The sequence below is a fragment of the Hypomesus transpacificus genome, chromosome 6 (genome assembly GCF_021917145.1).
Source record: "Hypomesus transpacificus isolate Combined female chromosome 6, fHypTra1, whole genome shotgun sequence".
Lineage (NCBI taxonomy): Eukaryota > Metazoa > Chordata > Actinopteri > Osmeriformes > Osmeridae > Hypomesus > Hypomesus transpacificus.
Window position 1 is genome coordinate 7,931,575 of NC_061065.1, and position 27,623 is coordinate 7,959,197.

Consider the following 27,623-nt stretch of genomic DNA (forward strand, 5'->3'; position numbering starts at 1 on the left):
GAGAATATTTCACCAAGATTCGTTAAAAAGTTGAAGAATTAAGTGTGTTCTCGTTCTGGGTGACTAAGCAATGACTTCAGGCATGGTACTCGGGCAGAGCCTCATCCCACGCATCAACTACCTGTTACTTCAAGCCCATAGGTCCCGATCCAATAAGCCAGCAATATAAATGCTGCACGGATATACATGCACTCACCCCCGGTTGTTGTGTGATTCTGTGCTGCTGGCGCCCTCCACCTGCCCCATCTCCTCCGTGTTCTGCATGTTACTGTCTTATCAGGGGGAAGTACTTGCTCCCTGCAATATGTATGTTGCTCTCTAATGCTAAAAGGCAGGGAGTGCTTCCCCAGATACATTCACTCCACCAAAGTCAAACCTATTTTCCATGTCTATGGTACTTAATAAATGGTCAAATCAATACGTGTCTTGACTGAAATGTAATTAGAGCATACATACATGTATGAAATATAATAATACAGAACATTTTTGTTATAATTGTTTTCCTACTACTTTATCCGGCCTTGCAAAATGCATTAGTATCTTGATAATGCAAGGACACGTTCCTACTCTGAACAAATAGTTCCATGACCCTGAAGATAAATTTGTTTACTCGCTTGGCCACATCCTCCGGCCTCTGGTGTGTGTGTGTTTGTGTGTTTGTGTGTTTGTGTGTTTGTGTGTGTTTGTGTGTGTTCATGTGTTGGTTTTTATGTGTCCATGTGTTAGTTTTTGTGTGTGTCTTCCCCTTTGAAATTCCACGCTGATACATTGTGCTTGTACACCCCAGTGATTCACTGTTCTTTAGAGAAAGAGAGGAAGAGAGAACTAGAAGGAAGAAAAAAGGGAGGGAGGGATGGATGGGGTAGTGTAGGGTGAGAAGAAAAGAACGTAAGCTAAGATATGCATCGACTTCAATTTAACTAAATTCAACCAAGCGGTCTTATTTGTCTCTGTGATGTATGAATGAACAAAGACTTCTGACAGGTCTGCATGTATGGTTATAGTGTTCTGGCTTGAATTTAGCTAAAGAGGCTACAGCACAGTAGTATGCCAAGTGGACACATTCCACTGAATGTTTCATGAAGTATTTTCAGTTCATATCAATCTTTGCCTCCCATTAAATATTCAAATCCTACTTATTTATTTAAATATTTAGCATATCAGCTCTGTTCCAGCTCTACGAACATCCCAAATATATATTAACTCTGCTTCAGAGTTTCACAACATTGGGTTAAAAGGACCTTGCTGCACGACCCTAGATGTTATTAGCGTAACATGCTACAGTAGATCGAAGGACTGCATTACACATCCCTACAAAAGGCTATAGTCGCATTAGAACCATTTCATAACTCATATCCTACAGTGGGCCATTGGGATACATGGTCTGTCCTGACCCTACGAGGGCTGCAGTGGATATTTGCATTACTGTAATGGGAGAGGACTGTGCAGTGGTTGGTGCACTTTGATCTCTAATGTCACTGGTAATAAGGTGTCAGGAGTGTACATGATCTTTCTGGTCTTGGTATCAACATTGATCAGTGTACCTAACTGTTCAAACAAACCCTGCTTCAACACCCAGGGCTTTGTCTTGTCCATCTCAGTTCTCGCCCCAAAATGCAAAGTACTTTGTACTTACAAAGTACTTTCGCCAGTGCCCACCATTTCTTCCAGTCCAGCACTTGACAGTCTCAATAGGCTTTGGGTAATCTGACAAATGGGTTTAAGCACTTGTAGATATCTGACCCTCACGCGAAAGAATCTCTTTATAACATTCATGAGGTGTGGGAGATCTCAGAATCGAAAGCCTGCTGTGTTGTATCTCATTTTGATTCAGACTATAGTTTGAGGTATACATATGGTACAGGCTCTGTGTGAGAGGCTGAGAATAGAGGCTTGATGGTCTAGGTTGGCTAAGTTATATATAATGTGAAGCCCTTTGTGACATTGCTTGTAAAAAAAAGTGCTATACAAATACATTTGGAATCTATTTAGTTACATATTGACTTGCTTAGCAGAAAAGGCTTGATATACATGGTGGCACTAAAACAGATATTGTTGTGCTTTCACCGGCCAAGCAGTTTGATATTACAATCTGGGATGTGCATCTGCTTCTAGCCTCTCCAGGGTCACGAACAAGTCAGCCGTTAAGTGTGCGAGACATGGGGAGTAAAAAAAAGAACATTATTTAACTGAAATAATAACAGCAGTCAACGAAAACAGAAGGTGTTATTTGTGTTGCCCCGCAGTACCAGCTAAAGATGATATAATAGCAGTCTTCCCTGATTTAATCAGCCTAAATCAGACTTCCACACTACTTCTCATCTCTACAACATGACCAACTGTTAGCCTACTACTCGACAGATGCAACAGTATATTATCGGAGAAAAGGGTAAAAGCAATAAGCGCAGCTAGTTCTGGCAGGGCAATCGGGCAGCGCGCGTCAGTCAGTGATCGGGGACGTAAGGCATCTTACTCCACCTTCCTTACTCCTCCCACTACCACACCCATGTAGCAGCGCATATCCATTGGGCCACGTCCGATAAGGCGTCTTTAAAAGACGCGCGGATATGCACACACTCACCCCGGTCGTTGTATGATTAGTGCTGCTGCCACCCTCCACCGTCCCCTTCTCCCCCATGCTGTCTGTGTATCTATCCATCAGGGGGATTGTATCTCTATTGCTCCCTTAGATCATCCACTCCGCCAAAGTAAATCTACATGTCCATGTCATGTAACAATAAATGCTCAAATCTAATACGTGATTGTCTTGACTGAAATGTGGTTTTCTTGCTACTGCCGGTCACCTGCTGCTTGTCCGCTAGGCCTACACACCCCGTCTGCATTGATAACCATGAACCATCGTCACTAACACTGAGAGGGCGTCATTCACAGAACAGCACCATCACATGAGGTGATAAGACACGTCAAGATTCCGACAGAGAAAATAAAGAATATGAAACGGAAGTTGAGATTGAGTCCGTCCTAGCTACAGTTCTCTCTCGCGGTGTTCACCGTTTCCTGCTCTGCCTGCCACCATGAGAAATGAAAACTGCTTTTGTAAACGTGTAAATCAACCAGAGGCATTAGTCAGAAATCCCCAGGTTTTCCCAAGCTGCACCACGTCTGTCAACTGTGAAGAATTGCATCTGTCGAGCGTGATGCGGACCCATTAGCGAGGGAAGCCGACTGGGGTGGGCGGCAGACAGAGAACCATTGTGGGGACAAAGCGATAACAAGGTAGTCATTTGAGAGGTGAGGAATGGTGTTTGCTTCTCGCACCGTGGGTGTCTGATGAGAGAGAGGTAGATGGAGATAGAGAGGTTATGATATAAGGAAAGAGTGGGGGCGGAGGGGAGTGAGGATTCAGCAGATAAGGAGAGACAAACAGAAAGGTAGGCAGATTCAGAGAGAAGGGAGCTGGACTGAAGGTATAAAAAAAATAAGTCAGGAAACTAAATCGGTGAAAAAATATAACAACTTGTTTGGTATAATTTGCATGGCGTGAGACTAGCAGGTGTCAGGATGCACCCAACGCGTCCTTCCTTCATCTTGGTCAAGTGGGTCAGGTGAGGTCTCCACAACGTGAATGAATATGATATTCAACATATTCTGAATATCAGGGACATACACCCCCTAACTAAACTTCTATCTTGACTTCAGCTAAGTAATGGCCCTTCTCCCGCCCTCCTGCCTCAATTAACTCTCTAAAAGTCAACATTAATCACAGTGCCAGGCCAGTAAGACAGGAGTTCAATTACCCTGGAAGGCAACACTGATAAAAAGGAGCAGCTTACAGTGGGGTTCCATTAAAAACATCATGCAAAACCATACATTAAAAGACAATTAACAACATCATTATGAGAGACCTGGCATACTCTAGGTGGGGTGTGTAAACACATCTGCAACATATCCTACACAGCCCCACAACAGTGTGTGTGTGTGTGTGTATGTGTGTGTGTGTCTGTGTGTGTGTGCCTGCTGTTTGCTTGTAGCGTCACTGAGGTGGTATTGCATAATTGATGCTACATCGAGGTAATTACTGCACATTCATTGCATCCTTTGGTAATTGCAAAAAAAGATTGTAATTTGCAATAGAGGCAGCAATAGTGATGTGAAAGGACATTATCACAGAACTGATTTTCATGACTTACTTTTGTCTCAGATCATCTCATTATTTTTTTTAACCTACAGCATACATGTACTTAAGACATGCTGGCATTTTGCTCAGAATCTTTGTCTTGATATCTGGCTGTAGCTTTTTCAGTGTCCTAAGTGAACTATTCATTGTGTGATAAAGCAGTTAAGGAGTCTGCGTTTTGGGATGAAAGTGCACAAGAACTCCTCTTAAAAAATAAACATGATACAGAACAAAGGGCAAATGCCACGCGACCATCGATAACAAAATAAAGAATAAGACTTCCCAACGAGGTCAGAGACAGCTCAGCTTGTATAGCCATCCTAATGAGTCAACACAAAACAGTTGCGTCTAATATTCCGGTGACGCAGATCTGCGCTCAGATGCCGTGTGAACCGCGACACATACACACTGGTGAAAAGCTGCTGTTAATTCTCTGGTGTTTGCATGGTTTTACCTTTGATAAAGCTAGTTAATGAGTTGCACCGACATTCGCAGCGCACTCTTTGGTAATTGCCAAATACCACAATGAAACCATCAGCCTGACAATAAAACTCAGCTAATCACAACTGGACAGGCCAAACAAGGAAAACCTATATAACAATAATTGGATTAAAACTTCACATAAGAACAGTAACTAGTGTGTGAATAAATTCCCAAGATGGGACATTTACTATGTTAGTGTTGAGCACAATAAACATCCACTCAGCTTGCTAATGCTCCCGGACACAGCCAATAAGGGGAAATTAAGTTCCTTTTAATCTAAATGCTTCTCTTTTTTTGTTTGTTTAGATCATAATGTTCCTGGGAGGACATATGTTCCCTGAAGAGATGAGTTGCGCATTTACGTAAGATATTTTTAACTTGGTATAGTCGCATTTTTGCCTAATTAGGGACACAATTAATTCAGTGCTTGTTGTGTTGTGCTGGCAGAGCTAAGCAAGAGATAAAAACACATGACAAATAAACAGTCAGGTCAAAAGCCTGAATATGAAATGTGATGGCGGGAAAAAAAACGAAGAGGTCGGCTAAGTTGTTTTGCAGCCCTTGGTACTACTACAGGGAGTCGGATGGCTGAGCGGTGAGGGAGTCGGGCTCGTAATCAGAAGGTTGCCGGATCAATTCCCCGCAGTGCCAAAATGACGTTGTGTCCTTGGGCAAGGCACTTCACCCTACTTGCCTCGGGGGGAATGTCCCGGTACTTACTGTAAGTCGCTCTGGATAAGAGCGTCTGCTAAATGACTAAATGTACTTTGGGAAATCAACTGCTTTGTGATCTCTTTGGAATGCAGCACAAGGTCTAGCCCTTGTTTACAAATCCTCACACATCCTTGCTTCCCAGCAATGTAGTGATCTTTCCGCAGACAGTCTGAAAATGTAATTTCTTCTTGTTTAGTGAGTGGGCAGGAGCACACAAAAGCTTCTCTGAGTCTGGGCACTGTGTCTGTATCTCAGAGCGAAGCACGCTCTGGCCACAAAGACATGGTAAATCAACAGAAAGGTCAAGCAGTCACTATTCAAGATGGAGGGAGGCCTTTAAGGATTCGAGAATGCTGCAGTTGCTGCATCTGCTGAATGATGATGATGATGACGACGAAGAGGAAATGGGAGATGATGACGATGACAACGATGAAAGTAGATGTTATAAGTAGAATAACGTTCATGAGAAATCTTCATCACTGTTTGTCAAGCACAGCATGGAGAATACACAACTGTGCATGTTGCCCACCCCTGACTCACACATAAACTGAACATGGCATCAACAACGCCTCAGCATTTAAACCTTACACTAATCTACAACTGTGCAAGTTGGTGGGGGTGTGTGTGTGTGTGTCACTGTCATTTTGACCAGTAAATAGTGCTACATTGTAAGTGACTGTAATCGTATCTGATTGTCATCCAGATGCCTCAGGCGTATCGATCAGTCAAAGCACCGCTAGCTATATCAGTCAAACAACAACTGGCATTGACCACCGAAGTTTATTCACGAGTACCACTTTAGTCGCCAGCTAATGTTCAACAGCACAGTCCAAGGTACATTTGTGCAGTACAGCTACTGCGTATCAGGTAACACTGTTTTGTATATGGAACTGACTATCCTCCACCACAACAGAAAAAAGTGATTGTAATACTTATTTTTGCCTCTGTTTTTTTTCCCCCCTTTCCCATAATCAACCTGACATGCTGTGTGCAAGTAGGCCTACGATAGTTCATGCGACAAGAGAGGCTTATGGAAGCATGAAATTGAGCAATGTTTCTCTACACTGTGCTGAACAGATGAAAACAGAGAAGTGGGGGGAAATTGTGGAGAGGAGGGAGGAATGTGATGGGGGGAGGAAGAGAAGAGATTGAAGGGGATGTAGGAAAAAGAGAAAAAAAGCCAGCATGGCAGTGTGTGTGTGTGTGTGTGTGTGTACCTGTTTGTGTTCTGTAAACAGTACTAAGAGGTTGACCTTCAGTAAGAACACATTTTGCGACACTACCTTCAAACTGTCTTCAGTCTTCACTCCGTAAGAAAAATTTCACAACCCCTGTAGGAGTCAAGCAAGTAACAAGCACATCCTTACACTACTCTGCGGTTACATTCTTGTACAGTTTTTCTTTTTCCAGAGTGACATGATTTATTCCACTCATATCCTCTTACTTCTTTTGTGTTTTTCCTTGTACTTCTATGTGTCTAAACACAGGCATTGAAAGCTTATTTTAAAGATCTGTAATAAAAACCAGAACGTTAAATAAACATTCCATTCAACACTGACTTGCTAGTTAATTGAAAATACAGTGAAACGTTAAGAGGACTACTAGCTAGGTCAAAGCTGCATCAAATCCTGCGAGAGGCTATATAACCTGAAAGATAAAAAAAGGTTCGATATAATGAGAACTTGTTTTCGGCATTGACTGTATCTTACTCAAAGTACATCATACACTTCCAGCTAGACATATAGAGCACTCCCCAGGCCACTCTACTAGCCAATAAAAAACGAAACACTTTTGGAAGGATGGGGTGGGGGTGGTGGCGGAGAGGAGGGGGGGATAGAGAAGTTGTAAAAAAACGGGTGTTGCTCTGTGGAGTGTAAAATGGTGGAGTTTTGCGGAGTGCAGGACTGGAGTGAGGAGAGGATTGTGGGCCGCTGGGGTAATTTGGCTCTGATCACGGCGCGCTATCGCGGAGCCAAGGGAAGGAAGCTCATGCATCACACTGAGACTCTGTCCAGAATGCACTCTTATGATTGATCACCTCACATCCGGCTTTAATTTAAAGTCAATGGCATCTATAGATACCTGTCAGGATGAAGCAGCCTCTAATGCCTCCTCACCGCTGAGCAGTGTCTCCTCTCCTCCTCGCAGGCCCCTGACACAGGGACCCTCAGCCGCCAGGTCAGCACCAGAAACAAGAGGGGGAGGAGGAGGCGAGGCCTGTCTTTCATCAAGGTGCTATTTGGTGACAGGTGTGACAGAAGGTGCGATAGTACAGGGGTGATTCGTTTCAGAGATGGATAGCAACAGGTGAAACCCTGCTTCTTTTGAGTGAAGGCCCTCCACTGTGAGACAACACAATCCCACCGATTGAGCCTGTGCAGGAATGTCTGAAGTGCCCTTTAGAGCGGCTTACCATGCTTCTGTAATACATTATACCTCTGATTTACATTTAAGTCAATTGGAAGTTAAGGTTATAAATGTTAGGCATGGCAGAATATTAAAAGGTTGCCAATTCATCTCTCAGCTTTGGTGTATGTGAAAGGAAGCTTTCAGGAATGTGAAGGAAAATGGGAAACAGCCATTACATATTGAAAGCCACATTGCTAACCACCAGTGCTAGTTCACCACCTGTGCATTTTTCATTCGTCAAATAATTGGGGTCAAAGGTATTAGGGAACGAGGGATATTACACGTGAGGAATGATATGACAGGGATACAATTTCTCTAAAGAACTACGGAATCCTCCGTCTTTTTCGAGCAACCCAACTGCACGCAGCTTTGTGGGGATGTGGAGGATCCCATCCTTGAAAGGATTATTATCTCTCAGCAATTACATTTTAATTTTTGGTGAGGAACATGCGGTTCATCTAAATCATCTGCAGCAGGACGGCAGGTGTCACCAAATTAATTGGGTGCCATCGAACGCCTTTGATTTGTTATCGCAAAATCTACTGTGTGATTCTGAATCGTTCCTGTTTAAATGTGTCATCGAAGGAATCAGGTGTCCCTATCATGTTCAACCAAAGGAATGAGCGCTCTTTAAAGATAATGGTGACTATAAACCCGCACACGTCTTTCCCGTCAAATGAAATATGTGACGGCCATTTAACCTTAAACAGGACACAATCCTAACGTCACCAAAGACTCACCATGCCATTCAACAATGCCATTAAAAACTATGTTCTTTTAAAACATGTAATGTTCCTTAAATCTTTAATTCACAGACCATATGAAAACCCCTACTCCCCTCATCCCTCTCACTTATTAACCTTAACACGAGACCTTGGCCTGTGCTGTGGTCCTCTGACATCACTGAGACGTCATCATTAAAGCATATCCCCCACAGGGAAACTACATTGAGATTCCCTCTCCTGGACACATACCCATCCAGTACATCAGAGTGCAAATTAAACAGTGACAATCGTGGGGGGGTCCACTTCTTCTCCAGGGTGTGTTTTGACCCCTAAGACTTGTTGTGTTTATCTCTTTTGGGGGGGTCCAAGTCTTGATTAGGGGGGTTAGACCCCCCCAAACCCCCCCGTAATTTGCACCCTGTAGTACATCCATCGTGCCAGCTCTCATCTGAGACCACCAAGGCCATGACATGCACCTGTAGGCTTCTAGCGGTAGGTAGATGAGAGAGAGACGCTGCTGACACTGGCATTTGAGCTTCAAAGAGTATAGGAACACAGACATACATATACACAAACACACCTTGAAGGCTCTGGTGTAGAAGATCTTAGCAAGGTTCAGGTCCCAGTAGGTCCGAGCAGGGAAACAAACCCTTCGTAAACCTCAACCAGTAGTGTGCGTGTGTGTGTGTGTGTGTACATGCGCCAGCCCAAGCTCCAACCCCCTCCACAAAGTGTTCTCTTTTTGTCCTACTCAAGAATGCATCATTCTTCACAGACCTAGCTCAACGGTTCCTGACCACAAGCTCTCAGAGGCTGGAAACACGATTGTTCACTATCCCTAATTCCAGCATTCAAAGTGCTTATGGGTGACTCGACTATCAGTGCCAGGCTAAGGTAGCAGACTAGCCACTGAGGAGAGTTCCATTAAAGAGCTCTATGTTTGCTGACACACTTGGAGGGGTGTCCTGTTTATCAATGAGCCACTGAACAATGAGGTAGCTCTTGGATAACACAAAAGCTACAAGCGCGGTGTCCATTCAAGGGCATACCTCATTTATTCTGCCTCCTTTCTAATTATTTTAAACTGGGTTCTGTAAATCACAGTCAAGTTAAACAACCTGACTGTGTAATTACTTGCATGCCTGTGCATGATAGATTGTTTCGGATCATTTCAGAGGTCGCCCTAACCTTAAGTCATTTATTCTTAGTCTTTACCTGACAAATAACCAAGAGGGATCCTATCTGTCATGACTCGACTAACCAATCAAAAACAGCCTAGCGGATCTCTCCAATGGGGAACTGGCAGATTTACATGGCGGGGATTATCCAACGAGCTAATGGGAGAAGCTCTGAATCCACTAGATGTGTTTGCAGAGCAGTCAGCATCCCACGCTGTCATGAAGAAAATCAGACAGGAGATGAAATACAAGGCCGTCATCCACTGACCCTGACTAGACCTAATAGACGATAAGACAACATGCCCGGAGGACTGGAGCAAGAACAGGCCTCCATCCGGCCTATTTCACACCCAGTAAACTAGGTCTGATCATGCTGCACTGTTAAATGGAGTAGTGTAGTTTGTGTGTGTGTGTTTAAAGGGTTCAAATGTGTGTGTGTGCGCATGTGTGGAGGCTTGTGTGCGTTCATGCTTGAATTTGTGTGTCTGTATGATAGTGAGTGTGTGTCTGTATGATAGTGAGGGTGTGTGTGTGTGTGTGTGTGTGTGTGTGTGTGTGAATGCTGCTGAACTTTAGACACCCCTGAATCATGTCTTTGGGCACACTCCATTTCACACCATCATAAGTGAGATAAGTGTTGCCCAGATCATTCATCCATGGAGTGACAAGAGAGAGTGAATCAATGTCCAGTCACAACTACACAAGAGGTCAAATGGCATCTTTTTCCTATATACTTTCAATCCAAGTTTGGAATGAATGAATTTATTACAATCTCTGGACGTGAGGTTAGTCGTAAGGTATTGTTGTTGTGTAGATGACTAAACACCTGAATGTCATTTCTTTTCTCATGTCTATCATTCCTTGTAGTGCTTTAGAGGCCAGGTGCAACCCTTACTTTTGATGTACACCTATGACACCACAACACACCACAGTCATAGTGACTCCCTGCTAATCATGCTTAGATAGACCAGGCATCCGAGAAGTGTAAAACTGTGAAAATCAATCATGGATGACAGCTCATTTGGGCTATCTATCAAGGAGAAGCAGGGAGAGAAGAGTGGATAAGGAGTGGGAGGGGTGGTGGTGTGTGTCTGTGTGTGGGGGGTGGGGGGGTTCAATCACCAAGTCAACACCTTTTTCCTCCATGGCTATGTTTAACCTCTAACTAGACATGCTGATGCCTCTTCATCATTTTTAATGAGCTCGATGTGCTTTGCTTTATTCAGTGGAATCCTCAGTTGCTCTGAAGGAAATCAGGTCGACAGTGATCCGCTATGTGTGTCTCTCTACCTGGCCGGTCTGGAGGGAACAGGCACCGCAGGATAGTCAGCCCTCACACGAACACACCTGCCCCTCCACAACAGTCAGAGAGCGGGTCTTCCAAGTGCCAAATTGACAACAAAGATATTTCAGCACAAATTCCGGTTGATTCTCAGTTCCAGGCCCATGTAATGCTATATCAAAGACTGCAAAGATGATGCTATCACTCAAAATTCATGACCCAGCAAATCAAACACCTGTGAACAAGAGACGCCGTCGTCCGCCTATGCCCGTATGTCAAGTAAAGCTTGCTATGTCTGCGCCATTATTGTGACAACGGTATGCGGCCTTCATGATGGACGTGCCAAGCGAAGTGTCACCGACAAATCACATGATAAGATTGTCTAGCCTCTCGTGTGCTGGAACCCTGCCCGACACACTTAACCTTCTGACGAGGCACAGAGAGCAGACAATCTGTCCACTGGCCTTCTCCTTACCTTTCAGAGCGATCACCACGATGGCTCCGTTGTTGAATCAAACTGCTCAAAACTAATATCATTTTGTCTGGGGCAATCTAATAAAAACAGAGGGGTGGGGTTTTGTCTCGCTCTCTCTCTCCTCTGTGTCTCCTGGCGGAGTCTCTGTGATTTATACGAGAGGTGCCGTGCGGCTTTCGGTATGCTATGAGCGAAAGGCACCTTGGGGGATTTTATGATCCATGACGAAGCGTCCAGGATCATTTCAGATGTATGCATGTGTCACTGCATATTAATAATGGTCCCTGTCTGACGTAGGGCGCCAGCACACCTTCAAAGGAGATAATTTAATCTCATCCCTGCTGGCCCTCCTTTCCCCTCTATAGTAGCTAATGCCTAATACAGGATTCCTGGGGAAATGGCGCCATGGCTTACATTGTTGCATGTTAGCTTCAGGAGGATAAAGACAGGAAACAGGAAATAGGACAGGAAGTACAGAGAATAAGCCCTGAATTCAGGTCATGGCGAGGAAGATAAAGACAAATTTGTGTAAATCATCCAGCTTGTTTTACTCTGCCTGTATTTCCACATCTGCTAGACGTATGGTGTTGCTGAGCATCCTGTCGCCGTGGATACCGGCTTCACATTATTCTATGTCAACTGTATTGTATGACGTGATGCGGTGAGCCTCCTTCTCGAGGTTGACCCAAATTACCTTTCACAGTTATTCTCAAATTCCTCTTTCTTGCGCTCGCTTTCTTGTTTGCTTTTGAAAGCCAGCGAACAAGCGCAATAGAGAGGCAGGGAGCTCCTTAGTGGGCTGGATATGCCCTTCATCTGCTAGAGAGATTCTATTCTCTTTCAAGGGCTGAACCCTGTGGCGCTGCAGACAAATGAGGAGAACCTTTGGATCCTGAGCTAGTTTATGGGACATCATGGAGAGCATCGTAAACCCTGGCTCTGTCAGCATTGCCAACGTACACAGTAATGATGTCCAGTGCTCTGTACTTTTGTTGCATAAAATCAGTAAGTCAGTTAAGGACAAAACGAGTCCCACTCCAGAAAATAACTCCCAACACTTAACTATTCTTTCAATACAAGAGCTTTTGAGAGACTCATTTAAAAGCGACGTGTTGATGAAAATTCAAATGTTGTCGTGTGGAACATGCTTGTCAAAGTTTCAACATCCATTCATCCCAGAAATATAGTACATTTGTTCAGTAGTTTATCCAACAATATATCTGGGATTAAAGCACTCCACCAAATGGGAGATACAAAGATCGAGAGATATTTTAGGAATATGTTCGAGCATTCTTACTGCATTGCAGCAGCTTATGTGGAGCATTCACTCAACAGATTGTAGAAATGAAAACCACTGCACGTACACAAAAGCTGACACGCAGCGCTTTACAAAAGCTGCTGTAGAGAATCGTCTGATCTTCCCACCCACACACACACACGGACCTGAGTCAAAGTGACATTCCTGCACAGATCTGATGGATATGAGGCCCAGGAGGAAAGTGACTAATGGGCAGTGTGGTCAGACAGTGTCCCTGAGTTTGTTTGGCCCCTTGTCTCCCCGCTCCGCACAGGCAGGTCTGGGCAGGTCAAGACCAAGACGATGGGGCTGATGGATCTGGTTGGACACTTTACCTGGTTGAGTAATGGGTGGCAAGGCAGGGAGTAATCTGGAAGCATGTCGTGGCTGTGTGTGGGGCGGTGCTGGGGGCCTGGCGGAAGGGGGTTGGTGGCTGGGGAGATGGGGGGCTGGCGGATAGGGGTTGGTGGCTGGGGAGATGGGGGGCTGGCGGATAGGGGTTGGTGGCTGGGGAGATGGGGGGCTGGCGGATAGGGGTTGGTGGCTGGGGAGATGGGGGGCTGGCGGATAGGGGTTGGTGGCTGGGGAGATGGGGGGCTGGCGCATGGGGAGCTGGGGACATAGCTGAGAGGCAGCTGTCAAGACACTTCTGTGCACAGATGTGAAGGGTAGTGAGTTCTGGAGGTAAGGTGTGGACAGGTGGTCACAACAAACCTTTACCCTGGACTGCTACAGGGCTGCACAGGAAGAGTACAGTTCTCAGCCAAGTACAAACACACCTAGTAAAATAATATCACATCGGCCAGGACAAAGATCACTACCTCTTTACCATCAACTGTTATGATCTGCAAGGGAAAAGAACAGCAGTCGTTCTTCAGGACCAGAATGATTGATAGAACAATAATTTTATGTGTCATGAAATATATTAATTGGGTGTGCAACCTAGACAAAACGTATATTCTCTCTCATATATATTTATTATTTATTTATAATTATTTTCCCACCCTAACTAGTCCCGTATGCACTACACAGACAGTGTCACGGAAGGGCAGAAAAACAGGGTGTTGATATCACTTCCTGGAAACATGGCTAGCGACATAGGATGTCGCCAGCAATGCGTATGTAGCAAGCTATGACACCCGAGCCAGTGCTTGTGGCGGAACATTTCTATGTAACATTAAAAGTACACATCCAAGAGGGCTCCATATAGTAATCAACCTCTGGTGAAACGAGTCTGGCCGCTTCTCTCAGACTCCTTCTCTCCGTGGTTTCACTTCCACACCTTTCACTCCGCTGCGCGTGGAGGAGGGAAGAGGGAAAAAGCCAGAGAACTGTCATGACTTGTTATGTCAACTGCAAGCCTTCTGCTAGGAACCCCTTCCCTCTCCACCCCCAACCGTTGTATCAAGCCTCCACCCCTGGCAGGCGACACCCCGCCTCACAACCCCCCACCCTCCCTCGCTCTCCTCTGGAAACCTCTAGCAGGAGTTCTTTTTTTAATTTAATTTTTTTACATAATAACCTCACTCTGGAAATGAGGTCACGGAACATCTAAAGAGACACGGGAGTAGAAGAAGAAGAAAAAAAAAATAAACCAGGGAGAGATGGAGGAAAAGAACGACAGATTATCTTCATTTTCCTCCACCACGTCCCTCCTGCTCCTCCTCTGTTGGAGTGTGAGTCAGCAGGGGTCAGTACATTAGGCCTGGGGCACACGCACACGCTCACACCCACACACATAAACACACCGCCATGCTAATAGAACCGGGATGTGTCATCACTTAACCCGTGTACCTGGCATGTTTGCGTGTGTTCGTGCTAACGCTGGGAGGCTTCACTTGAGTGTGTCTCCATTAGAATCAGAGTTATCACGCTGGCTTGTGATCAAACCCCCCCCTCCAACGAGGCATCCTCGACGAACCAAACCTCTTTCTGACCCTCTCTGTTTTATGCATTATTAATGTGGTTGCTAGTTAATGGAAGTGGCCCTGGTGTGCTGAACAGGCATTACACATCACAGCTACACCCGCTTCAGGGATTGGAACATCTCTTGCTGCAGAGGCAGCATGCGTCTGCATGCGCCTGCATGCGACTGCATGCGACGCTAGATGTTCAGCCTGAGCTCCTGTACACTCAGCGTCTCTCTGCGTCTCCAACCGTCTCTTGAGTTTTCCTGGGAGGTTTTCCTTGTCTTCTTTAAGGGTTTTTGGGGGGTGGGTGTAGGTGCAGTTCTATGGATGTCTGTGAAGCTCTCAGTCCGATTGCTAGTTAAAAAAAAGGACTTTGCAAATGACATTTGATTTGATGTGCTGCAGCCTAAGTCAGGTCCACCAGGATGAAGTGTCCCTCCTTGTCCTACTCAGGTTTGAATGACAATTACATTTCCCTGGTCTCCACCTCTCCTGCGACGCTTCGCTGCACCTAACGAGAAAAAGTGGGTGAGATGTGACCAGAGTGGAGAGGGAATTATACAGTGTGTGTATTATACACTGTACCTGGCTTACATAAAGAAAGAAATGATTCCTCGCTTCCCACTTGCTTTAAATATACATGCTGTCCGCAACACTGAATACAGTTACAGTGCATGTTCGATGCAGATATTCAATTAACAAATTGAACAAAGTAATATAGAATTATATTCCAAATTTAAATCCGCTTTTGCAAGCATCCTCAGTAATCTCCACGACAATGTAAACTTGGCTCCAGATATGCAAATGCATGCTCACAATCATCCCTGTAAGATGATGACCCGCTGAGTCTGCCTATCTTTCAGTCCCAGTCCCTCTCTCTCTTCAATTCTCCCCTCTTTCTCTCCCTCCTCCAATATCTGTCTCCCTATCTCAGTTTGTTGCTCTTCAAAATCTGTATTATCTGTGTCCACATCACACAGACCTATTGGCCAATGACACTTTATATCTTACTCTCCCTCTCTCTCTCTCTCTCTCTCTCTCTCTCTCTCTCTCTCTCTCTCTCTCTCTCTCTCTCTCTCTCCCTTTCTCTCTCTCCCTTTCTCTCTCTCTCTCACTCTCCCTTTCTCTCTCTCTCTCCCTTTCTCTCTCTATCTCTCTCTCACTCTCTCCCTCTCTCTCTCTGTCACTCTCTCATTCTCTCCGGTAGTGAAAGAACGTTGACTGTGGCGAGAACGGGGGGCATTTGATGTTTGCCAGTTGAAAGACTAAGCCTTCCTTTGGGTTGTGCTTTCCACAGGGGCATGGTGGGATTGAAAAGGAGCTCGCCCGCGGCTAATAGGGATTTTTGGTGGGCGTCACACATCCAATTACCCCGGCAGCGTCACTGAGATCCGCTGAGAGTACACACACAGAGCAAGATGCAGGTGAGGAGTCCTCGCCATTAGCTGCTGCTGAAATGGCTGCTATAGAAAACTGGATCTCATCAGCATGTGCTGATAGGTGGCATATTATTGTTGAGTCTTAATGGCATTTACTTGTGTGGAAGGTGTTTTTAATGCATATTTAGTTAGGCTTTCATGAGCCTTTATAATAACCTGGTACCATGAACATCTCACACTGACTACAATAAGGCACTATACAGGTTTCATGAGATTAAGCCTAGTAGCACACACATTCACACACGCACACCTATTAGCACGGCAGACACGCATACCAAACCAAACTCATTTCAAACAGCATTCTGCATTTATCGCACTGGGAGTTTTCCACTCATGGCTTCACAGATTAAAAAGTTTTTAATATTTCCTTTCCTCCTCCTAGCAGGAAGTCTCAGGGCCTTAGGAAATCATCATTGCAGGTACAGTATTACCACGGAATTGATTTTGTGGTACCTCTCTAATCACCCTAGATTCTTTACTTTCTTTATTGCTGTGATGTAAGAGCCTGCAGCACTATTAAAACACTGTCTTTGAGCAACTAAGAGAGCCCGTAAAATAGTACTTCCTATAGGGTTAGTCCTGTCCATTAGGTTGATGCATGGTTGCCATTTTATAGAGGAATTCTCATTAAAGATACTCAAAAAATAATGAGCAGGTTTATTGTGATATCATGGCCCCTGGACCTAAACCATCCACTCCTAGGTTTGGCACTGCTAGCATCTCTATGATCGTTTTAGAAAAGGGAGTCCCATGGTGTTTAGAAGGGAGGCAAGGGGTCAACAAAGAACCAGGCCCAGGTACAATAAGCTGTTGACGATGATGCTGACATTGAAGTTTGCTCCCTGCTGTTGATTTTACTTTGTGTGTGTGGGTGTACTGTGTGTGTGTGTGTGTGTGTGTGTGTGTGTGTGTGTGTGTGTGTGTGTGTGTGTGTGTGTGTGTGTGTGTGTGTGTGTGTGTGTGTGTGTGTGTGTGTGTGTGTGTGTGTGTGTGTGTGTGTGTGTGTGTGTGTGTGTGTGTGTGTGTGTGTGTGTGTGTGTGCTGCCACAGACACCTTGATATGGCTGCTGACAGTTTCTCCTACCTGCTACTCCAGTGACTGAAAGGTTTCATGGTTTTGATGTATCTCAGCTGGTTCCTTCCTACCTGTCTACCTCTGCCCTCCTTTCATTCAGCCTTGTTTTCGTGTTCCCGTTCCATTCTCCCTCTGTCCTGCCCACTTGAAACTGTTAAAGCGTTTTTTTTTGCTTTATTTATTCTTCTATAATTTCTATATGCAGCTTATGCATTTCAGTATCTCCCCCTTTCTCTCTTTACCTCTCTGCTATGTCTCTCCCTTGTCTCTCTCTCTCTAGATCTCTCTCTCTCTGTCTGTCTTCTCCATCTCCTTTCAACCCTCATTCTTTCTTGCTCTCTCTCTATCGCCCTCTCTCTGTCCGTCTCTTCCCCTCTCCTTCCCTGCAGTCCAGAGACCGAGGAGGTGCTGACCTTTCTTTGCGGTGTGGGTCTCTGTGATGACTCACAGCGTGGCGCGTATGGAATTAACAGACGGATCGGAAAGGTGGGACCGTCAGAAGGCCCCAAAACATCCTGCGCTTACAGCTGCTTCACTTTCACGTCTGTCATCGCTATTCAACATCAGCCACCGTCCGCAATGGCATTCATAGACTTACTGTAATTGATTAATTGAATCAACTGTCACAAAACAAACGATCCGACAAGGTTTAAAGCAGCTCACAGGATGCGCCGCAGTTCTAGAACGATTCACAAAGTTCCCACGGCAACACTGTCAACATACAAACTCAGCGGTGTGACTTTAAGATAACAACAGAAGAATGCCCGACAAACAGATAAGATTCATGTATTTCTATAAATATGAGATTTTCTGCTTGTGTTTACATATGGAAAATGATGCAAGTAATCAAGCAGTGTGACTTTATCTGTGGGCATGAACCCGTAGAGTGTTTGCCGTTTCTCTTATTCATAGCGAGGGAAAAGCTTTCCAACATGAGGTACACCCCACCCACACTGTGAGCAAGCACTGACTGAACAGGATTCACGGATGGTTTGGGGCAAGAGGAGTATTGGATTGCAGAGATATTTGAATGGCAACCCTTGAATTTCAATGAGGATCAGGCAAAATGTGGAACACTGCAAGCAGTCAGAAAAGGCTTCTGGAGAGAGGTACTCAGCAGGTAGTCTCATTTGTTATTCTAAGCAACACTTCTTATTTAGTTGAGGACCAACCCAAGCTACCTATTCATTCAAAGCCCATTTTACTTTTGTCTGTTACAGTGAGATGGTTGCAGCACCTTCTCATGTGTAGCTTTCTTGATAAGAAACAGACTATTAGTATTACATTTAAGAGGAGAGGGAAGGAGGGAGAGAAAGAGAGGGTGGCTGAGCAGTTGGGGAGTCGGGCTATTAATCAGAAGGTTGTTGGTTCGATTCCCGGCTGTGCAAAATGACGTTGTGTCCTCGGGCAAGGCACTTCACCCTACTTGCCTTGGGGGGAATGTCCCTGTACTTAGTGTAAGTCGCTCTGGATAAGAGTGTACCTTTGGAAAAAGCAAGCAACAATAATATATTTCCCAACGAGTACAATAATTTTTAAGAAAGGTTCCAACAAACTAACAAGAGCTGCAAGTCTCTCAATAAGAGTCATTGTGATCCTGGGGGAAACTAACATCAGGTCAATAGTATTGGAGGGCTAATAGTATTGGAGGGCCAATAGTATTGGAGCGGAGTGAGTGCACTGTAACAGCTGTTTTTATTCATTGGTTGAGCCTCTCTCTGAAGCAGAGGAATTCTCGATGGGTTGACTCTGTCACATGGGGCTCCTAACCTGCCATGTCTTAGGATACTGTAAAGCTAATTAGGTGACGGTGTACCACATGGGGACCACTGGCCACTGGGAAATATAGTATCTGGAGGTGTAATCAACTGGTGGGTTTACACTGGTGTGGGAGAATGGGTGAAGAAGGATGGAGGTACGACATCAGTTTTGGTGCCAAGAAAGTTAACTACTACTTTCAAACGATCTGGTGCTAAGACTGAGGGCTGATATCCCTTTAAGGAGACTGGGAGTGTGAGTAAGTGTAAGAGGACACAAAATTACTGCATCACATGTTCATAAACGCTTAGGTGACATGTTCTGGTCCTGTGACGAATCTTGCTTCGACTGACTTGAATAGGACAGGCCCCATATATATTCCCAAATCCCTGTTATGCCCCACACAGGGATAATGTAGACAGTCTCACATGCACAGCCTGTTTCTGTGAGCAGTGTGAATGGACAGAGCAAATTGTCACAGAGTAGCATATCTCCTATTGTGAGAGCAACAGAGAGAGACAGAGGGAGACGCAGAGATACATACAGAAACAGAAAAAGACAGAAGGAGAGACACACAAAGAAACAGAAAGGGACAATAAGAGGAGAGGGAAGGAGGGAGAGAAAGAGAGGGAGGGAGAGAAAGAGAGGGAAGAAGAGAGAGGGTGAGAGAGAAGGGGGAGGAAGAGAGAATGGGAAAGAGGGAGGGGAGAGAGAGAAAGAGATATTGAGAGAGTCACAGAGAGGGAGGGATAGCGAGAAAGAGGGAGGGGAGAGATAAAGGGAGAGATAAAGAGAGAGGGGGAGGGGAGAGAGAGAGAGAGAGAGAGAGAGAGAGAGAGAGAGAGAGAGAGAGAGAGAGAGAGATAGAGAGAGAGAAAGAGAGAGAGGGTCTCTGTGCGCAGCCCCCCTGTTGTCAGAGCTGTTTATCTTTAGGGTTTGAAACTGGGAGACTACTGAAGGCGTCACTGTCAACATGCTTACCTCACCAGCGTTCCTGCATGTCAGAGCTACTTAAACATTACTCGCTACAGAGATAAGTATCCCCCCTTATTCCAGTCGCCTCGCAGACATGAAATGGCCGTGATTTTTGAAGAGACCCTCTATATCTATTCTCTTACTCCCTATCTCCTTCTCTTTTTTACGCTCGTGTACATGTGCAAGCCTGCTGTGAGGCGCTTTCATTCTGCAATCACTTCACATTTGTGTCGGCGATTGATTCCCTGGCAAGTAAGAAAGCAAGCGAGGGGAGAAGGAGAGGAAGGAGAAGAGGAGAGAGGGAGCAGGGGAGGAAGGAGAGGTGGAGAGAGGGAGCAGGAGAGGAAGGAGAGGTGGAGAGAGGGAGCAGGAGAGGAAGGAGAGGTGGAGAGAGGGAGCAGGAGAGGTGGAGAGAGGAAGTCGGTGGAGGGAGGCTACAGGGGAAGTTACGGGACACACGGAGCGAGCCTTGCATATCGTCGCCATGACAACAGACATCACTTCACAGGAGCGGTACTTAGAATGCCTGTGTGGGCTGGAGTGACACAGTCAAAGGTTGGCGGCAGACTCTCGTGGCCTCCGCCACCGACCAATCCCCTGCTGACGTCTGCAACACGCCTGCTGCGGCCAGGTCTGCGGCCAGCGCCCCCCCCCCCCCCCCCCCCCCCCCCGGGATGGTTTTGTGATTTGTCCTGTAAATGCGTAAATGCAAACCCTGCCAGTTTGGCTTAACAAGGACAACTCCATCGTGAGGAATACATGGGAGGGGTGAAAGGGGGTTTGTTTCATATTCCCTAAGCGTTCAAGCTGTGAACCTATAATCTATAATGATATACAATCTTAAATTAGATCTATAATTCGTTACGATCTTCATCTTTCATGCAGTGACTTTTTTTTCCAATACAATAATTATTTTGAAAATGTTTACTAGATTACAGGAGTGTTGCTTACCAATATCATATTATGATATAACGGTGTGATAGCGGTATGTGCTTTGATGGTAGCAAACTTGATTTCTTTAGGGTTGTGACCTAAGAAGAATATTCTTAAAACTGTATATGCATCATTATTATTATTCATATTATAATTAAATACATATAATGAAAATTATCGACATAAATTATCGATCAGTATGAGAAAAATATTGTGATAACATTGTTGACATATCACCCAGCCCTAACCACGGCCCATCATGACTGGTGTTATTTCCAGACTGCTACATCACTACCAGCCGCCACATAGTGCTCACCAACTTCCCATCACTCAGGAACGCAGGGTGTGTGAGCTGGAGCTTAGAGTTTGGGGATTGTGGGGGCTTGTCAGGAGTCACACCCAGGTAACAATGTGCCAGTAAGCCTCTTTGTGTGTTGGTGGGGATTTGCCCTCCACTGATCCTGAGGTGACCCATGTTTCTGGGCCTATTCACAGTCTCACTGGGGAGCATGTTACCATTTCAGAGACTGACTGCTGGAGCTGTTCTCCGTACAAATTCACTCAAGGTACAAAAAGGTAACAAAAGCAATTTCATTGATGATTTTTGTTTCTATGGAGACCCATCGTGTTTCTGTGACTTCCTTGAAAAGGGATATTTCTCAGAAGACTGTTACATTTCTATTAATTAAACTTTTTCAACCTTAAGGATACTGGCAGATGCTAATGTTGACCTCACCTTGACCCAAACATTTCATAACTGCTACCTGAACTTCCGGTCAAAGACCAAGGACTTTAGAGTCTCAGTCAAGAGCACGTTAATAACAGACTGAAATGAAAAGCCTGGCCTGTTCTCTGACCACTCTGTCTTCTGGACAGCTACATATAGCAGTGGTGCTGGACAGCTTTTTCTCAGTAGACAGACACAGCCTTTAGAAAGCTGATATCCTGTATTATGAAGTTATCGCTATCTCAACTGGGTTCTAGGGTGAGACTGAATGGAGGCCAGGGTGAGACTGGCGTGAGGCAAATTACTACTGATTCAGCCTGATGATCATAGAAACAGGAGACCATCATTCATCTTCACACCCCCCCCCCCCCCCCCCCCTAATGACTCCACCCTAATACAGCCCTTGGGGAGGGGTGGGGAGATAAGAGATATAGAGAGATTGAGAAAGAGGGAGAAAAAGAAAGAGAGGGAAAGCCTTCTCCACTATCTCATTACGGTGGGAAATGTGAGGGTCCCGATCCAGGGGGATTGATGAAGGACTGTGGAGGAGGAGGCTTCTGAACACCAACAAAGACGGCTTTAGTTTCACTGGCGGAATGCATTTGCATAGCTTAGAAGCCAAAGAGTCTGAACCGGGCTCATGAAAAGAAACCTCAGGAATTGCTGGGACTTCAGAGAGAGAAAGAGAGAAAGAGAGAGAGATGGAGAGAGAAAGAGAGAGAGAGATGGAGAAGAAGAAGTGCTAAGAACTTATTCTTCTCCTCAGTGATGCAACAACAGAAGGAGATCAGGATCATCTGTTCCCCATCACAGTTGTCATTGATTGATGCAAAGTCCGAAAACAGAAGGGAGTTGTAGTAAAAGACATCAACAGAAAACACTGTCATCATAAAAAGTCCTGTTCCATTTCCTAGTTCCGTGCTATCATATTAGAGATATCACACATTTGCTGACTGTCAGTGCCACATGAAATAATTGCCACTTGAGAGTTTTGGGGAGGATGGTGTCTGGTGTCTTGAGTGGAAGATGATTCTGCAGTCTTGACAAGAGGAACAGATAGTAGCTTATTGTGGCCCTTGAGAGCGATAGAGAGAGAGAGCTGAGCACGGCTGAGATGAAGATGCACTCCACCGGAAAGAAAGAGAGAAATAGATAGAAAAATAAAAAAAGAGCAAGAGAGACAGAAAAAGAAAGAGAGAAAGACGGGTATAAACAGAAAGGTCAGACAGACAGACAGAAGCAGAGACAGACAGACAGACAGACAGACATATGGAAGCAGACAGACAGACATATGGAAGCAGACAGACAGACAGACAGACAGACAGACAGACAGACAGACGGAAGCAGAGACAGACAGACAGACATATGGAAGCAGACAGACAGACAGACAGAAGCAGAGACAGACAGACATATGGAAGCAGACAGACAGACGGAAGTAGAGACAGACAGAGAGACAGACAGACAGACAGACAGACAGACAGACAGACAGACAGACAGACAGACGGAAGCAGAGACAGACAGACAGAAGCAGACAGACAGACAGACATACATACATACAGACAGACAGACAGACAGACAGACAGACAGACAGACAGACAGACAGACAGACAGACAGACAGAAAGACGGAAACAGAGACAGACACACAGACAGACAAACAGACGTAAGCAGAGACAGACAGACAGACAGACAGACAGACAGACAGACAGACAGACAGACAGACAGACAGATAGACAGACAGACAGACAGACAGACAGACAGACAGACAGACAGACAGACAGACAGACAGACAGACAGACAGACAGACAGACAGACAGACAGACAGACAGAAGCAGAGAGACAGGGGGAGAGAGCAGAAGAGCGACGGGCACACAGAGCCAGATGACAGGAGCAGATGTTGCAGTGTAAGACCAGGCTTCTCTCTTCTGTGGCCTGGAGCTGCACAAGGATGACTGACCTTCATCAATCCTCAGTAATCACTCTGGCAGGCCCAGTTAAGATCAAACTACTGTACTAAAGATACTGTGATCCAACAGGGAACCGCATCTAAAAACACAAACGTGAAGCTCAATAGCACCTGGTGGCACACTGCATTCCCCTTTTCACAATGATCCTCTTATTGAATCCCGTCATCGTTGTCTGGGGTACAGTATGATTTTTTTCTAGTGTTTCCTCTTTATTTGAGCTGGTCTAAAGTCAAGTAACTACTCCTGAATGAAATTGAGATTTTGCACCATAAATGTTACATGTTGGCTCTGAACCACAGACAGTCCAGTCCTCCATAAGCCCTGTTTGCCCTGTACTTTGTGCTTTAAACATTGGCTCTAGACTTGTCAATATGAAACTTAATGGAGTATGATCTACTTGCAAGCTTTAGTTTACGAACATAAAAGTCGATGCCACAAGCCAACTGTGCTATTTTGGCGTCCTGATATCATGGGGTATACACACGTACCGCAGTAATTTAAAACTTACGGCCAAGGAAAGTATTCAATTCAATTCACTTTATTACGTTATCCCGATGTGAGCTTACACCATTAACTGGTCCAAGTCCTTGTTTGTAGGTTCCTGAAAAGCCACCCAGGATTTCCTTCCTCTGTCTCTCATGGAGGCATGGGATGTCTCATTACCCCATGAATGGGAGATGTTGCCATGAAGGAGCCCATCCAGACTGCCCTCCACACGCTGCGGCGCTGACCCACATCCCCAGTGGGAGCAATGTGAGGAGGGCCGACAGATGCAAATGCTCAGCAAAACACACTGAGTATGCAGGCAGGCAGAAGAGGAGAGAGGAGAGGAAAGGACAGGAGAGGACAGGAGAGGACAGGACAGGAGAGGAGAGGAGAGAAAAGGGGAGCAAAGGGAAGAGAAAGAAAGGCTGGGAGGAGAGCAAAGGAGGGAAGAGAAGAAGAGAGGCGAGGAAATAAGGGAAGAGGAGGGGTATGTAAAGGGAGGAAGGGTTACTCTAGGGTCTGACTGGTCAACACTCCCTCCCTTCTTGTCTTCAGTCTAAAAGAGACAAGCAAATAAACTGTTCCATCTGTTCTCTCCTCGACCCCTGAGCTACTGACATCAATTAGTGATCCTGTAGTCCCATAAATCTATGTGAGTGCTGTAACAAGCATTCTGGGATATAATGTACTTAATGAGCAGCACGCCTGTTTACATTTAATGTTTGCTGTCTTGCAAACAACAGAGCACAAGCTATAAAGCTATGCGTTGATATGGCATTAATTTAATTCAAGACGATATCTCTCAGATTGGATAATTGGATAATTCTGCGGAAAATAAGATATAAATAAATACACTGTCTTAAAAAATACTTCCAGAGCAAGAGGTCTACTGTAGGAGATTGACCCTGGCATACAGTTTCAGAACATGCAATAATAGGGCAGCTTTTACTTCCTGTTACTGTACCTAAAATCAATTAATTATTGTTGTGAATTATTTATTAGCAATCAAGTCTTTGTGTGTTTATGACATAATAACATGTCATGTGGAGCACAATAGCCTAATTTGGATTTCTTATGTATTTGTTTTACACATACAGGGAAAATAGATTATCAGTCAAACGTTCCAGGGAGGGTACAGTCTTTCTGGGATTGGAACACCATGCTAAAAATGAGCTGAGATGCAGATGTTCCTGAGGATATCGATATACAGTGCATGGTGAGAGTTCCTCCAGAAGCAGACCTGCAACAAACTCCACTGAAAAACTGCAGTTCTGGATAATGATAACTCATATAATCTGCTGTGCTTGCTGCTTAATATTGGAGCCAGGACCCTCAGTGAGACAGGCCTACACGCAGACCTCACTTTGGTCACTGCTTACAGTTGCAGGTCTAAATTGTTAGTCCCTCTGTTTCCTCTGCTATTTGCGCGAGTGATTCATGTTTCCCCACGCGCCGCTGCCAAAAACATGACGATTTATCCCATGCATCATCAGTGCCACTGTTTGCACAATCAGACAGAGAGAATGAGAGAAGGCGGGAGAAAGAGAGAGAGAGAAAGGGAGAGAGAGAAAGAGAGAGAGAAAGAGAGAGAGAAAGAGAGAGAGAGAGAGAGAGAGAGAGAGAGAGAGAGAGAGAGAGAGAGAGAGAGAGAGAGAGAGAGAGAGAGAGAGAGAGAGAAGCTGTCATTGACTAATATAGCTAATTCTAAACGCTACATGTTGATACACAACATTGTGCTTTCTCAAATGACGGGTCCTAAACATTGCCGACGCTGTGGAATCGCCACCTAAATCGGAACGTAGCCTAATTAACACAATATGTATAATGGTGGACTTAAACACGAACTGGCAATCGTATCGACGCCAGCAGTTAGAAGTCCAATGAGTGCAACATTGAAATAAATTATCTATAACAACAAGAGGTTTTATGAAGTAGTCTAAAGCAGTGCAATATGCAGCGTATAACAACATGTCTGTACTACTACAAGGATAAAATTGAAATCTGCCTGTTTCATTATATAGATAGTTCATGTGAATATGATGATGCATTGGTGAACTTCATTTATGAACACATTGCACAAGGTCATTGGTTTAAATTGGTTATCACGTAGTGATAAAAAGAACACTTACCGTACACTCCTTGGCCATGGATACCCTGCAGAAACAGTGTCAGGGGCCCCAGTACAAATATAATTAGATCCATCCTTTACGTTAATCTGAACATATCCAGCTATAAAAGGCGAAAAGTCCTTTCCCAGGCGCAGGTTTGCAAGTCGGTGGAACTCGCGTGCATAGATAGAACACAAACTGCACGGATCCGCGCGCTGATTAATTGATGTGTTGAATCTGTTGCGACGGATTTGAACGCCAAAAAGAAAAACACGTCCTCACCTTAGTACACTGTCAAAATAAATTTGAAGACTGACAAATTCATTTGACATGCAAGTGCTCGTCTGTGACCAAATCGCTTCAGTGATGATTTACCGGGAGGCACAAAACAGCAGCCGCCCGGCCTAGCAAACAGTCAGATATGATGATACTCGGACTACCTCAGGTGGACACACCATCTATTACTCTGCCGTGGCACGTTGTCGATTTACCCTCAGAGCAGTTTACAGAGTAGTCACACTCACACAGTTGTGCTTGACTAGAGACCGCCTGTGACATCCACGGACATGGCTCCTCACCATTTCCAGCTGTTGTCATTCCCGGTTCTGCACATAGAATCCGGGATCTGACTTGTATCAAAAGGTGCCATCTCATGTCCACTGCATTTTGCTGTAAAGTATCGCTAGTTTTCTGACCGACGGTGCTACGGGGGGTTGCACTTAACCTACAGCAACATCACGACTGAAACCAGACGCCGTGCGCGATCCTCTCCGGTGTGGATGGAAAGGGTGAGTACGGTGGAGTGCGAGAGCGGCTGGTGCGCGCACCTGATTCCTGATGATTCCGTTTGCGTCTGAGAGAGAATGGAAGCATCTAAACGAGTAGACTAGGACTGTGCGCTATAGCTTCTGTAGTAAAGTCAAGGCGTTAACCGCCCTCCACCCAACCGAACGATACGATATCGGCAGTATTGGCTACGGGGTGAGCTGAGCATCAGTCACGTTGCGCAATACGTGCTACGGAGACCGAGCGGCACTGCAACCGGTCTCTTCTACGTCAAGGAGTGCGTGACTTCCAGCGCTCATCTGTATGGAAGGCTACACTCAGCGTCCAACAAGGCATGTGAAGCGCAGCTGTTGGATGGAATCAGAGAGGGAGAGGAGACTTCTCGGAATGCATGAGAATTGACTGGCCACTGCTATCAACAACAAACATCTATTCCGCACTATATTTGACCATGTCGAAGTCATGACATCCATTATGATGTGCCATTCTTGCGCGTAGAGTAGGCTATATTTAGCCAGATGTTAGCAGAATTTTGATTACAAGTGTTTAAAACCCAATGAAGCGTCATTGGAAGAGGTGTGAGGGGATCGATGTTTGCTCCATTAATCTCCCTCCTCCTTTTTTCTCTTTTTCTCTCTCTCTCTTTCGCTTTCTGTCATACATAGGCTACATAGACTCTAGGAACAGCGATAGGAGAATGGAAAAACATTTTCTCGGTTGCTCTAGCCTAATGCATTTAAAAAAAGTTATCATTTATTAT

At 45.1% G+C, this 27,623-nt stretch overlaps 1 protein-coding gene across 1 annotated transcript in view; it reads right to left on the bottom strand.

Annotated features, from left to right (window-relative positions):
• Positions 1-27,076, bottom strand: part of LOC124469170 (MAM domain-containing glycosylphosphatidylinositol anchor protein 2-like) — a 121,898-nt gene extending 94,822 nt beyond the window's left edge. The window contains exon 1 of the mRNA XM_047022285.1: positions 26,099-27,076. Within this exon, the coding sequence (XP_046878241.1) occupies positions 26,099-26,171 (73 nt within the window). The 5' untranslated portion in view covers positions 26,172-27,076. The remainder of the gene's footprint in view (positions 1-26,098) is intronic.
• Positions 27,077-27,623: the final 547 nt, after the last annotated feature.